The 12,153-nt window shown below is 37.7% G+C and overlaps 1 protein-coding gene and 1 non-coding gene across 2 annotated transcripts; both read left to right on the top strand.

Moving 5' to 3' along the window:
* Positions 1–346: 346 nt before the first annotated feature.
* LOC137937746 (protein TOPLESS-like) lies at positions 347–10,580 on the top strand. Its single transcript, XM_068782902.1, has 26 exons — positions 347–479; positions 890–994; positions 1,072–1,251; positions 1,328–1,441; positions 1,576–1,734; positions 2,171–2,348; positions 2,436–2,559; positions 2,701–2,816; positions 2,933–3,098; positions 3,206–3,315; positions 3,429–3,498; positions 3,601–3,674; positions 3,794–3,889; positions 3,973–4,068; positions 4,170–4,297; positions 4,393–4,627; positions 4,977–5,141; positions 5,221–5,310; positions 5,880–6,026; positions 7,342–7,452; positions 7,551–7,730; positions 7,813–7,941; positions 8,388–8,483; positions 8,851–9,039; positions 9,128–9,294; positions 9,929–10,580. The coding sequence occupies exons 2-26, from the start codon at positions 915–917 to the stop codon at positions 10,137–10,139; spliced, it is 3,411 nt and encodes a 1,136-aa protein (XP_068639003.1). The 5' UTR covers positions 347–479; positions 890–914; the 3' UTR covers positions 10,140–10,580.
* Positions 10,581–11,795: 1,215 nt separating this feature from the next.
* On the top strand, positions 11,796–11,868 carry TRNAA-UGC (transfer RNA alanine (anticodon UGC)). Its single transcript has one exon. It is a non-coding gene; the product is annotated as a tRNA-Ala (tRNA).
* Positions 11,869–12,153: the final 285 nt, after the last annotated feature.

Raw genomic sequence — 12,153 nt, 5'->3', positions numbered from 1 at the left:
CGTGACTGACAGATGCTTGGCCATTACGAGAAGAACTGAGGGTAAAATAGGAAGGAAGAGTTTTGCTGCGTTTGTCGTTTTCGGACTGTACTATCCAAAAGAAAGGACAGCTGTCTGTTCTAGATTCCACGGCGATAACGTCGACAGCAAACGCAGCCGGCTCAAATGGGACCCTTTTGGACTGTCCTTATATAGCTTATGTCACTTATACTTGAGTGCTTATCATTTGATGCTTATCACTGAAAAATAAGAGCGTCTGCTTATTTTCTGCTCCTTATCGCCGGTCCTTATAAATGCTCCGTTTCTAGCAACTTTAAGACTAATATTTATTTATTTATTTGTTTATTTTTGTGGAAAGGATGGAGGGAAGAAAGTGAAAGGAAACGAGCGCAGAAGAGGGAAAAGCCTCTCTCACTACCAGTGGATCGATCTGGTTTTCGTTTTTGGTGATTTTGATTGCTCGTTCCGGCGTCTCTGAGGTGAGCTCTTCGACGATCTCTTTCTTTCCTGAAAATCTTCGCTTTAAAGTTTACGTCTTTTCTCTTTTTTCTTGACTTTCCTTTTCCTGCATATTTGATTCTTCTCCCGTTAAAGCCGCTTTCTCATTTTACGATCCCTCACAACCTTCAATTGGACTGGTGCTTTAGAATTGTTTCTTCGGGTTATTCTCCAGTCATTTCTTTATTGTCTCAGGGAAAGAGTTTTTTTTTTTTGTTTTTTTTTTGTTTTTGTTTTTTGCGCATGATCAGCGCGTTTAACTTCGCTTGGATGTGTTTCTTGTCGTTATAATTTGATTTCCTATCAAATTTCGAGAGAATATGAGCTATTTTCAGTTCCTGGGAGCAGATCGCAAGCATAACTATCCTTTCCATTGTTATTGACATTTCAGAGGCGACGGCAACGCAACTCTGGAGATGTCTTCTCTCAGTAGGGAGCTCGTATTCTTAATCTTACAGTTCCTCGATGAGGAAAAGTTCAAGGAGACTGTTCACAAGTGAGATTTCTGTTCAATTGGTTTAAATTTGAATTTTGGTGTAAAAAATTTATCTGTTTGTTTTCTCCACTCATTAGGCTCGAGCAAGAATCGGGCTTCTTCTTCAACATGAAGTATTTCGAGGATGAAGTGCATAACGGGAACTGGGATGAAGTCGAGAGGTACCTCTCGGGTTTCACCAAAGTGGATGACAACCGCTATTCCATGAAAATATTTTTTGAAATACGGAAACAGAAATATCTCGAGGCATTGGATAAGTAAGTGTATGTACTTGTTTTCTCGTGGTTACTCTGCTCTGAAATTTTGCCTGAATAATATCCAAATCTTCTGCAGGCATGATCGGGGCAAGGCGGTGGACATCCTTGTAAAGGACTTGAAAGTTTTTGCATCATTTAATGAAGAATTGTTCAAAGAAATTACTCAACTTTTGACACTAGAGGATTTCAGGTAACTGGTCTTAGTGTTTTTTCGTTGTATTTTTTCTTTCTCATTTTAGTTCAGTAGTATCTTATTCTTCATTTTTCTAATAAAAGAAGTACTTAAACTAAGTATACCTGGTTATACTTGTATGTACTGTGCAGGGAAAATGAACAACTATCCAAGTATGGAGATACAAAGTCTGCGAGGGCAATTATGCTGGTTGAACTCAAGAAACTTATTGAAGCAAATCCTCTTTTCCGGGACAAACTTCAGTTTCCTAACCTCAAGAGCTCAAGGTTGCGAACTCTCATCAATCAAAGGTAACCGGAAGTTTCTATATGTGTTTAGGTTCTTGGTTTACTATTGAATTTTGTCTGTGGAATCCTGTTGAAACGAGCTGACCATTGTTCACTCACTAGTGGCATTTGTATGTAACCATTTGTAGTTGTTAGTTAACAGGATGTGTGATGCTTTTTTCAGTGGTAAGCAGGTTATCCACCAAATGTAACAGGTTAACAGTGTCTCTTCCCACTTTAAAGCAGTTCTTCTTTGCCATTTTTATCCATTTTGCACCATATACTCTATGTTATATGACGTAAACATTTCTAGAATATTAAAAGCAAAACATAGTTGAATATATTATGGTGAAAGTGGCCTGTAACCTTTTCAAAAACTTCATAGATGGGTTTTGTGTATTGTTTTTCTTTTTACTATTTTGCAGCCAGCAAGAATATGACCTTCTTTTATGATTTGCAGCTTGAACTGGCAGCATCAGCTTTGCAAGAATCCCAGGCCAAATCCTGATATAAAAACACTTTTTGTGGATCACACCTGTGGACAAGCTAATGGTGCACGAGCCCCATCTCCTGCAAACAGTCCACTTCTTGGAGGCCTGCCCAAAGCTGGGGGTTTTCCCGCATTGGGTGCTCCCGGGGTGAGTTTATCAGTTTAAACTTGGTGCTGTCATGTCTTAGTGTTGTTTAAAGATTTGGTAGTAATGTTTCATCTTCTTTATCTTCAGCCTTTCCAACCTGGTCCTGCACCAGTTCCAGCTCCCCTTGCGGGTTGGATGTCAAATCCATCAACAGCAAATCATCCTGCAGTTTCTGGAGCAACCATTGGGCTTGGTGCTCCCAATAATCCGAGTAAGTACATATTGTATGGCCATTTTCCTGCCATGGATTTGCTATTATGGTATTGGTGACTAATAGAGGTGATGCTCACACAAAAATTTAGGGCCTTCAAGTTTTGTTAACTCTTCAACTGTTTCAAATGTTTTGTGGTAGCTGCAATTTTGAAGCATCCTAGGACTCCACCAACTAATAACCCTGCTCTTGATTATCCATCAGCGGATTCAGATCATGTATCCAAAAGAACAAGACCAATTGGGATATCAGATGAGGTACTTTTGCTTCCTTTCTACTATTACAATTTTAAACAGATGGACTTTAATGTATTTTTCTCTCTGTGAAATCATTTACCACTTCCTTTTGGTATTCAAAAACCTATTTTTTTCAGGTGAGCCTCCCAGTAAATGTATTACCTGTAAACTACCCCGGTCAGAACCATAGCCGTAGCTTGTACACTCTGGATGACCTGCCCAAGACAGTTGCCCGTACCTTGAATCAGGGTTCATCTCCCATGAGCATGGATTTTCATCCTGTTCAGCAGACTATACTTCTTGGTGAGCTCTCTCTCTCTCTCTCTCTCTCTCTCTCTCTCTCTCTCTCTCCCCTTCATTTTAGTTTGTTTTGTTTCTCTGACTTGACTGGATGATTTTACTTTTTTCAGTTGGCACAAATGTTGGGGACATAGGACTATGGGAAGTTGGCTCTAGGGAGAGATTGGTTCTTAGAAACTTTAAGGTTTGGGATATTGGAGCATGTTCAATGCCACTCCAGGTACAGATTCACTATCTCGTGATGTTGTAGTGCATCCTGTTATGTTCTAGGTTTCTCTAGACCTTCATGCTTTAGATGATCTGAAATTGTTGAAGCTGGTTGTATGAAATCAGGCTGCTCTGGTTAAAGATCCTGGTGTATCTGTTAATCGAGTAATATGGAGCCCTGATGGTTCTTTCTTTGGTAAGCTTATGTGCTGAGAGAATATTATATTTCAACTACTCTATATGGGTAGAACTGTCTAAATAAATATCTATATCTCACTAAATGTTACCAATTTTCCAGGAGTTGCATATTCTCGGCATATCATTCATATATATTCTTACCATGGTGGGGATGACACTAGACAACACCTTGAGGTAAAGATTTATTATTGTTTTCAAAAATCAAGTTCGAGTTGGGTCTTGGCTCTGCTGTTTTTGCCTGCATGAGGTTTTGTCTCACCTTTTTGTATATTCCTCTTTCCCTTGGCTTCTAGATTGATGCCCATGTTGGTGGTGTCAATGATCTTGCTTTCTCTACCCCGAATAAGCAATTGTGTATTGTCACGTGTGGAGATGACAAGACTATCAAGGTTTGTCTGTGTTGCTTGATTCTCTAAAAACCATGCTTTAGCAGGCATTTGAAATGTAATCCTAGAAAATATTGTTGTATTAGGTGTGGGATGCGGCTACTGGTGCAAAACAGCACACTTTTGAAGGCCATGAGGCTCCTGTCTATTCTGTGTGCCCTCATCACAAGGAAAACATTCAGGTAAATGCCTATCTCTCTGTTTATTGTCTTGTATAATCTTGGTTCTCCTGGAGGTGATTTTGGTTCGTGAGAGATAGTTCACTTTTTATCCAATTTTGCAGTTCATATTTTCAACCGCATTAGATGGGAAGATTAAGGCATGGTTGTATGATAATATGGGATCCAGAGTTGATTATAATGCTCCAGGTAACTGGTGCACTACAATGGCTTACAGTGCAGATGGTACAAGGTTGATTCTATAACCCATTTCATCCATCAACGAAATTCAGACTGATCTTCCATGACATTACTCTAAACTGTCTTTGTTCCTTGACTATTTCTCAGGCTCTTTTCTTGTGGTACAAGCAAGGATGGAGAAACACACATAGTTGAATGGAATGAAAGTGAAGGGGCTGTAAAGAGGTCCTATGAAGGATTCAGGAAACGCTCTTTAGGTGTTGTGCAATTTGACACTACAAGGAATCGCTTTTTGGCTGCTGGTGATGAGTTTATTATTAAATTCTGGGATATGGACAATGTTCAAATTCTAACAACTATTGATGCTGAAGGTGGCCTTCCAGTAAGTTTGTACTAGTGGCAATAGTTGTAATGGAGAAGACAAGAAGGAAAACAGACAGGAGAGAAAAAAGAATTTTTGAAAGAGAGAAATTGAATGAAAAGGGGAAGAGTCTCTTACCCAGACTTTTTTTGACCACTTTTGGTTGTGTTACTGTAAAGTATTGTCAAAGAACATAAAAACCCTTTAATAATAAACCCTAAAGATATTGAATGAGGATCGAAAAGAAGTAGAAGAAAATAAGAACTTACTGCAAGACTAATTTGAAGGCTAAATTAGTCTAACTATTTGTATCAGTGATGATAACAATATTCAATAATAACATGGTATTCAACCTTTTGTTGATTTGCAGGTCAGCCCACGAATACGGTTTAACAAGGAGGGAACCTTGTTGGCTGTTTCTGCTAATGAAAATGGGATTAAAATATTGGCTACTGCTGATGGACTTCGGTTGCTGCGTACATTTGAAAACCGATCTTTTGATGCTTCTAGAGTTGTTTCGGAGACTGTTGCAAAGGTATGGTATGGCTGTAAAAATTTAATTCTATATAAACACTTTTTATGAAAAATTACTAATGTCTCAGTGTACCTAGCAGAACGCAATGAATGCAATGGCAGCTGCAGTTGCTGCAACTAGTGCTGGACTTACTGATAGGAGTGCTCCTGTGGTGTCCATGTCTGGAATGGTTAGAATGAGTTCTTTATTTTTAGTTTTTGTAAATATTTGCTTCAAAATTTTGTTTCTAACTACTGTTTTAGTCAGGTTATGATAATTAGCTTTATCTGTGACTTTTGAATTTAGCATTTTCACTTGTGAAATAGAACCTCAATTATTTGGACACTATAGCAAATATATCTTCTTATGCATGCTCTTCATGGAATAGAATAGCTCCATTTTCTAAGGTTCGCCATCTTATGAAAATCCTCAATTTCAAAAAAGGGAAAAATCTTATAATAATTTTTTTGATTTATTTATTTCCTATGTTGTACAAAGTAGACAAATCGTTGATGGACACATCTAGAGAAACATATCTGAAAGGATGGAATTTTGCAATAAGATGTTGAGAGAGAAATCTGTCCTTTTGTAAAAAAAAAATAATCCTTCCTTCATAAGAGCTCTTCTAGTATGTGAAAAAAAAGAAAATTTTGTGTTCTTTTGTTTCTTTATATGAGTCTAATTGTCATTTCAAATGAGAGTTCTGGTTCATATGATCTATAAGTAATTGTATTTTAACCTACATTATTAATTTGCTAGAATGGTGAGACTAGAAGTTTGGTGGATGTGAAACCAAGGGTAGCTGATGAATCCATTGACAAATCAAAGATTTGGAAACTAACAGAGATAAGTGAACCGGCTCATTGTCGATCACTGAGGCTTCCTGATAACCTTAGAACAAGCAAGGTAACGTTTTCTGTATTCTGATGGTGCCATCTTATGTTACTCGACAATCTTTTGAAAACTCTTAAATCAAGTGAACAGCTTTGCTGCACTTTCTGCTTCCTTAATGAATTAATTATTGCCAAGAATTTGTGATCCGTGTCTGCCACCATTTTATAAGAATGAGGGCCGCATACGGATCTAGTAGTGCTAGTCTAAAAATAGTTTTCTGGCTCAATTGATGTAGATTAATTAATTTAATTGTAATATCTCTAGAGATATGAAATAGCTATGTCATTTCATGATATCTTTCATTAAAAAAATTTATCGTAAGATGTGCAGAAGTTTCATACTGAACTATGTTATTGTGGTTATGCTTTTGGAGAACAACTTATGGTTGCCTTCAAATCTCAAAATCTGGAGTATCAATTAAATTCCTATTACTTTTATCTCTCTTTTCTGCTCTTTAGGGAGTAAAAGATCTCTGAAGCTATGTGCCACTTTATGGATTTCCATTTGATTAATTTAAACACAAAATGAGCCCCTCTTCTCATTTTAATCTTTTTTTTTTTACCATTTGTTCTCTCATCTATGTAACTCTTCAAAACTAGTCAAACTATTTTTTGAGAAAGCAAGTCAAACAAACTATATTCATGAAGAGGTTCCTTGCATTCTTTTGCAGTCCCGTTTTGCTGCATGTGTTTTGTTTTCTGAATCTCCATAAAGAAGGGAGAAACAGGCACTAAAGTGGAAGGATGTGAAGTACAAAATGCATAATTAACATAAAGCAACTAAATTTGGTTGGTAGAGACTTGTATCTAATATCTATGATGTTCTGATTGAGAGTCCATATTCATAGATCTTTGTTCTTATCTTTGATCTCTTAACTGAAAGAAACAAATTTTTTGAAAATATTTTGTAAAAATCAAGGTTTGGGTGAAGGAAGAGGAGAAAATTGAAAGAAAAAAAAGAGAGGAGAAGAAGAAGTTTCCGAAGAGCCTGAAAGGCTTCTTTGGGAACTGTACACGAATTCCCAGGCTTCTTAAATAGGTGTTTTAATTTGTAAATTACAAAAATACCCTTATACACTAAATAAATCTAATCTCCTTATATCTCCCTAACCACACATCCTATGTACATGAAAATTTAACCACTGATATAATTTAACATGCAAAACAAGATTACATAAAAAACATTAACCACTGTAGTTGTAAAATGACCAAAATATCCCTGGATGTATTTTCTAACTCATTTATTCTATGCTTTGTTCAGTGTATGGCATGTTGACTATGCTGAATGTAAAATTTCATCTTATTAGCCTGTTATGTGATTATTGCAGATATCTAGACTAATTTACACCAACTCTGGTGTTGCCATTCTGGCATTAGCATCTAATGCCATTCACCTGCTTTGGAAATGGCAACGAAATGAACGAAATTCAACTGGGCAGGTCATTATTTTCGCATGTCTCTTGTGATGTTTTTCATGTATATATTTATTCGTATTATGCCATGATGGTTCTATTGTCAATATTTATATCAATTCCAGGCCACGGCTAGTGTTCCCCCTCAATTATGGCAACCTCCCAGTGGCATATTAATGACCAATGACATTACTGACACAAATCCTGAAGAAGCTGTCCCCTGCTTTGCTTTGTCCAAGAACGACTCTTATGTTATGTCAGCTTCAGGAGGAAAAATTTCTCTTTTCAACATGATGACATTTAAGGTGGTTATACATGGAGAGGATAGTATTGAACTTTTAAAGTGCCATCTTAACCAGTATTCTAAGATTACTTATTTTTCTGCAGACGATGACTACATTCATGCCTCCACCGCCTGCAGCAACATTTCTTGCATTTCATCCACAAGATAATAACATAATTGCTATAGGCATGGACGACTCCACTATTCAGATATATAATGTCCGTGTTGATGAGGTAATATTATGCATAATGAATATAATTACGAGAAAAAGGTATATTTAGTCTGGTAACTTCTGTATGTGTGGTGGATGGGCCATTGACTCAAGCCTCAATGGAGACGTAGGGAGATTTAGTGTGAGGTATTGGATTCAACTCCAACCGGGGTTTGAGGTGCAGCGTGCATGTGTAATCGACATTTGAAAAAAAAAACTTGTATACTACACCTCAGGTGTTGTGAACTCCTATTCAAAAAATAGGGAGCAAGAACGACACCGTGTTGTGTCAACCATTTAATGGTCTTATTTTTCTTTGTTTAGTGATTGGATAAATCATAAAACTAAGTCATTCATTGCATCATCCGTCATGCATTGTGTTGGATGCACATGCAGATTAGCATGATATACTGTTGAGACATCTGTCCTTGGATGAGAAAATAAGAATGAGTTTTTTTGCTTATGCAGGTCAAAAGTAAGCTCAAGGGCCACTCCAAAAGAATCACCGGTCTTGCTTTCTCTCACATATTGAATGTCTTAATCTCATCTGGAGCTGATGCTCAGGTATCATCTGCGCTTATGTTACAAGGTCCTAGTTGGTTGTTCTTTTCAAATGGTTCCCATATCTTGTTGGCATCTGGTTACATAGATGTTCAAATTCTAACTGTCAATTTTTTTAATGTTAAACCCCACATTATTCTACTAATCTAGTAACTTATTTGTAGGCAAGCTTATTATTCATTGTACCTAGAGTGCAATGGGTTGCACATGCAGCTTGAATGTAGCTTTACACAGCATTTTATTTAACAAGCCTATGTTGGTTTGAAATATGTTGTTGCATTTCTGTTGAACCCACCCTGTTGATTCTCCTTTATAACATTAACCTTGATTGTCTGTCTAATGACAATTTCTCCACATTCTATCACTGCAGATTTGTGTATGGGGAACTGATGGTTGGGAGAAGCAGAAGAGCAGGTTCTTGCAGGTTCCAGCTGGTCGGACACCTGCTGCACTTTCAGAGACTCGCGTGCAGTTTCACCAGGATCAAATACAGTTCTTGGTTGTACATGAAACTCAGATTGCTATATTTGAAGCAGCAAAACTTGAGTGCTTGAAGCAGGTAAGCATCTATGAAAAGTCAAGAGTATTTATTATACTACATAACTTCCTAAATTTGGTCTAATTGTTCTTATGGTTTCACTATTTAGTGGGCTCCTCGTGAATCGTCTCCACCAATCTCCCATGCTACATTCTCTTGTGATAGCCAGTTGGTGTATGCAAGCTTCCTAGATGCAACTGTTTGTGTCTTTAGTGCAGCAAACCTCAGACTCCGTTGTCGGATTAATCCTGCTGCATATCTTCCAGATAAAATGAGGTAATTTCAATTCCTCATTACTACTGAAAGTTGCTCATTTTAATTTCTGTTTTATTTTAGAATTTTTGTGAGTTTATAATTAAAACTTAATTTGTGTTAGACTTATGAATACAATAGGTGCTTCTCATGCTTGTCTTTTGTGGTTATGGGCATCTTTATTCATGCATCTAGGGACACTTTTGGAAGTCTTCTGGAGTTGGAAATCTCTTTGAAAATTCAACTTCACATCTTTTAATTTCTAAGTCTATTCCTGATTCCTCCTGGAGGGGAAAGAGTTGGGAACATAAAGAGCATGCTGCCCATTCTGATGATGCATGACATATCTAATATATCTTGTAAATCTCTTGTTCTTAGTAGGGCTGTGTATGGGTCTATATTAAAAAAAATGTGAAAAGCTTTCATTTTTACACAACTCAAATTAAATTTATCAATCTTGTGTGTCATCCCTAGCATATGTTTAGTGCGCATGCTCTGGTATTAATTTGTGTATTAGTACCAACGGTGGTGGCAATTGGTGAGGCAAATAAGAATGCTTTCTATTTTGTTTTATTTTATTTTTTTTCAAAGCAAAGGTTCCAATGTTTTGAAGCTGTACGAATGTAATTCCAATGGCTTGATCTTTCTGGTTCTGCAGCTCAACTGTGTATCCACTTGTGATTGCTGCACATCCCTCGGAGCCAAATCAGATTGCTCTGGGGCTAACAGATGGTGGAGTCCATGTCTTGGAACCATCGGAATCTGAAGGGAAATGGGGCGTTGCCCCACCTGCTGAGAATGGGTCAGCAAGCAGCATGTCAACTGCAACCGTGGCTGGGGCTTCTTGCTCAGATCAGCCCCCTAGGTGATAAATGAAAGGAGTGTTGGTGACAGGCTTTTAACAGATGTTTCATTCAGAAATGCCCTGGTTCCCTGTTGAGGATGGAAGCAGAACGGTATTTATTGACCTGCATTTGATTGCATATTTAACATGCTTGGCAGATGGGGTTCAGTTGTTTTATATGTCTAGTTCTTTTTTTTTTATCTTCTATGGTTTTCCTTTGCACCAAAGTTTTGGTGCATCGGATATTTAGAATCATTACCAGAAGCAGGTGTAGATAAGAGTATTGAGTAGCGTTGGTAATTTTACATGTAGCGAGTTGTAGCTAGTATGTTACAGAATCATGAGTCTCAAGTTAATGCAACTCTTTGTATATGATAACCTCCTTAACTGTACTTGGAGACAATGACAAAATACCATAGCTTTGTGGGGAAGTATTAGTTGATCATGTAATTTATTTTCTTAGAGGCTGCCTTTTTTCTTGGATGATAACTGAAAAGCTCAGTTATCCCTGAATTTCTGTTTCCTTATTGATTTAAAAGAATTGAAAAAAAAAAAAAAAAACACATTTGTAGCTAGTAGCAAACTTCGTAATTTCAAATTCCCGAAATCGGGTCAATAGACGTTGAGGAAGAGAGTAGTCCATAATTGTAACATGCAAATCACAAACGCGTATCTGTTTTTATAATCAGGAGTTTGATCCTAAAGAAAAAACACCCACTTTCCCTACGAATTGCTAAAAGCTTATTATTTGTAGTCTGAGCAGGTCTGCTGACGGGCACGAAGAGACAACTCGTGGAAGAGAGCCTGACCTACCGTATAGGTTACTTCCAAATCAAGTGATGACGGAACTTGATGCATTAATAGGCTCATGAAAACTGGAAACCAATCGGTACGTCACTAGCGGTGTCAGCAAATGGAGAACAGATGTTGAGACAGCAAGATATTATAGAAGCCTCTGCAATTAGGGTTAGTGCGAGCGGGTCTGAAGGAGCGTTTCCTTTCCCCTTATCCCGTCCACCTTTATTGCAACATAGAAAGAGCAAAAGCTCCGACCCAAAGGGGGACGGAAGGTTCCGACGGGGGAGGAAGGACTACGCTTATGTCCTCTAGTAGAACTACGCTTATATTTTTTTTTAAACTTCGAAAGAGGGAAGGGGTACAAGTTTTTGCTCTGGTCGCCAAAGGATACGTAGAAAGAAAAGGAAGAGAGTGATTTCTCTCCTATCTTGGACGGAAATCTCTCCTTGAAATTTGTGTAATACTTCAGATACAAATCTCCTAGGATATATGTTGTTTCTAGGAAAAAAACAGGGAATTTTGTGAATGGTTGCGCTCTGGTTGCGCATGGGTCGTGTTGCCGTTGGGTTTTTTTGAATCCAAAAAGATTTGAAATGTCAAACCCGACCCGTCCCTACCCCGCTCTCGTACACCCAACTCATACCCGACTCATTTTTACTCCGTTTTACATCCCTATCTCGTCCTTGTGGGTTGGCTTTATGAAAAACCTGAAAGAGTTTTTTGGGTCGTGTCGAGTTGGGTTCCCATGAAACCCGACCTAATAACTACCCTTATCTTCAACTAATAAATATGTAACATAGTCTAATGAAAAAGTTTTCTAATTATGTATGGACTTTTTATGTTTTTGTAGAACAAATTAGAAGCATTTAGAGTAACAACAAGAGGGGATGTAGCTCACATGGTAGAGCGCTCGCTTTGCATGCGAGAGGTACGGGGTTCGATACCCCGCATCTCCAATTTGAACTTTTTCTTCAATTCAAGTTGCATTGGTCGTGCAAGTTTACTATACCTTCTAATTCTCATCAAAATCAGAACTCTGATCGATGATCCTATGATTTATATTTTATTAAAGATATGACCCATGCATCCTCACATTGCTAATATATGACATCATATAAAAATGTCACCTAAGCAAAAAAAGTGGCACATAGAATGCCATATAAGGAAACAAGGTGGGAGGTTAACACCTGGCAATGTAGGAGGGTGTCACCTAAAAACAAGAGGTGATATTATTTTAAACT

The sequence above is a fragment of the Aristolochia californica genome, unplaced genomic scaffold (genome assembly GCF_029961685.1).
Source record: "Aristolochia californica isolate CCGP_79_NKW_82.1479 unplaced genomic scaffold, dmAriCali1.0.hap1 SCAF_7, whole genome shotgun sequence".
Taxonomy (NCBI): Eukaryota; Viridiplantae; Streptophyta; class Magnoliopsida; order Piperales; family Aristolochiaceae; genus Aristolochia; species Aristolochia californica.
The sequence above is the reverse complement of the archived record's forward strand: the minus strand, read 5'-3'. Positions and strand labels throughout refer to the sequence as shown.

Bases quoted from the DNA above. Each gene is read 5' to 3' on its own strand.
- LOC137937746 (XM_068782902.1), top strand. From the start codon at position 915: ATGTCTTCTCTCAGTAGGGAGCTCGTATTCTTAATCTTACAGTTCCTC. The intron at 4,628-4,976 runs GTAAGTTTGTAC...GTTGATTTGCAG, and splicing joins ATGCTGAAGGTGGCCTTCCA to GTCAGCCCACGAATACGGTT. The intron at 8,484-8,850 runs GTATCATCTGCG...CTATCACTGCAG, and splicing joins CATCTGGAGCTGATGCTCAG to ATTTGTGTATGGGGAACTGA.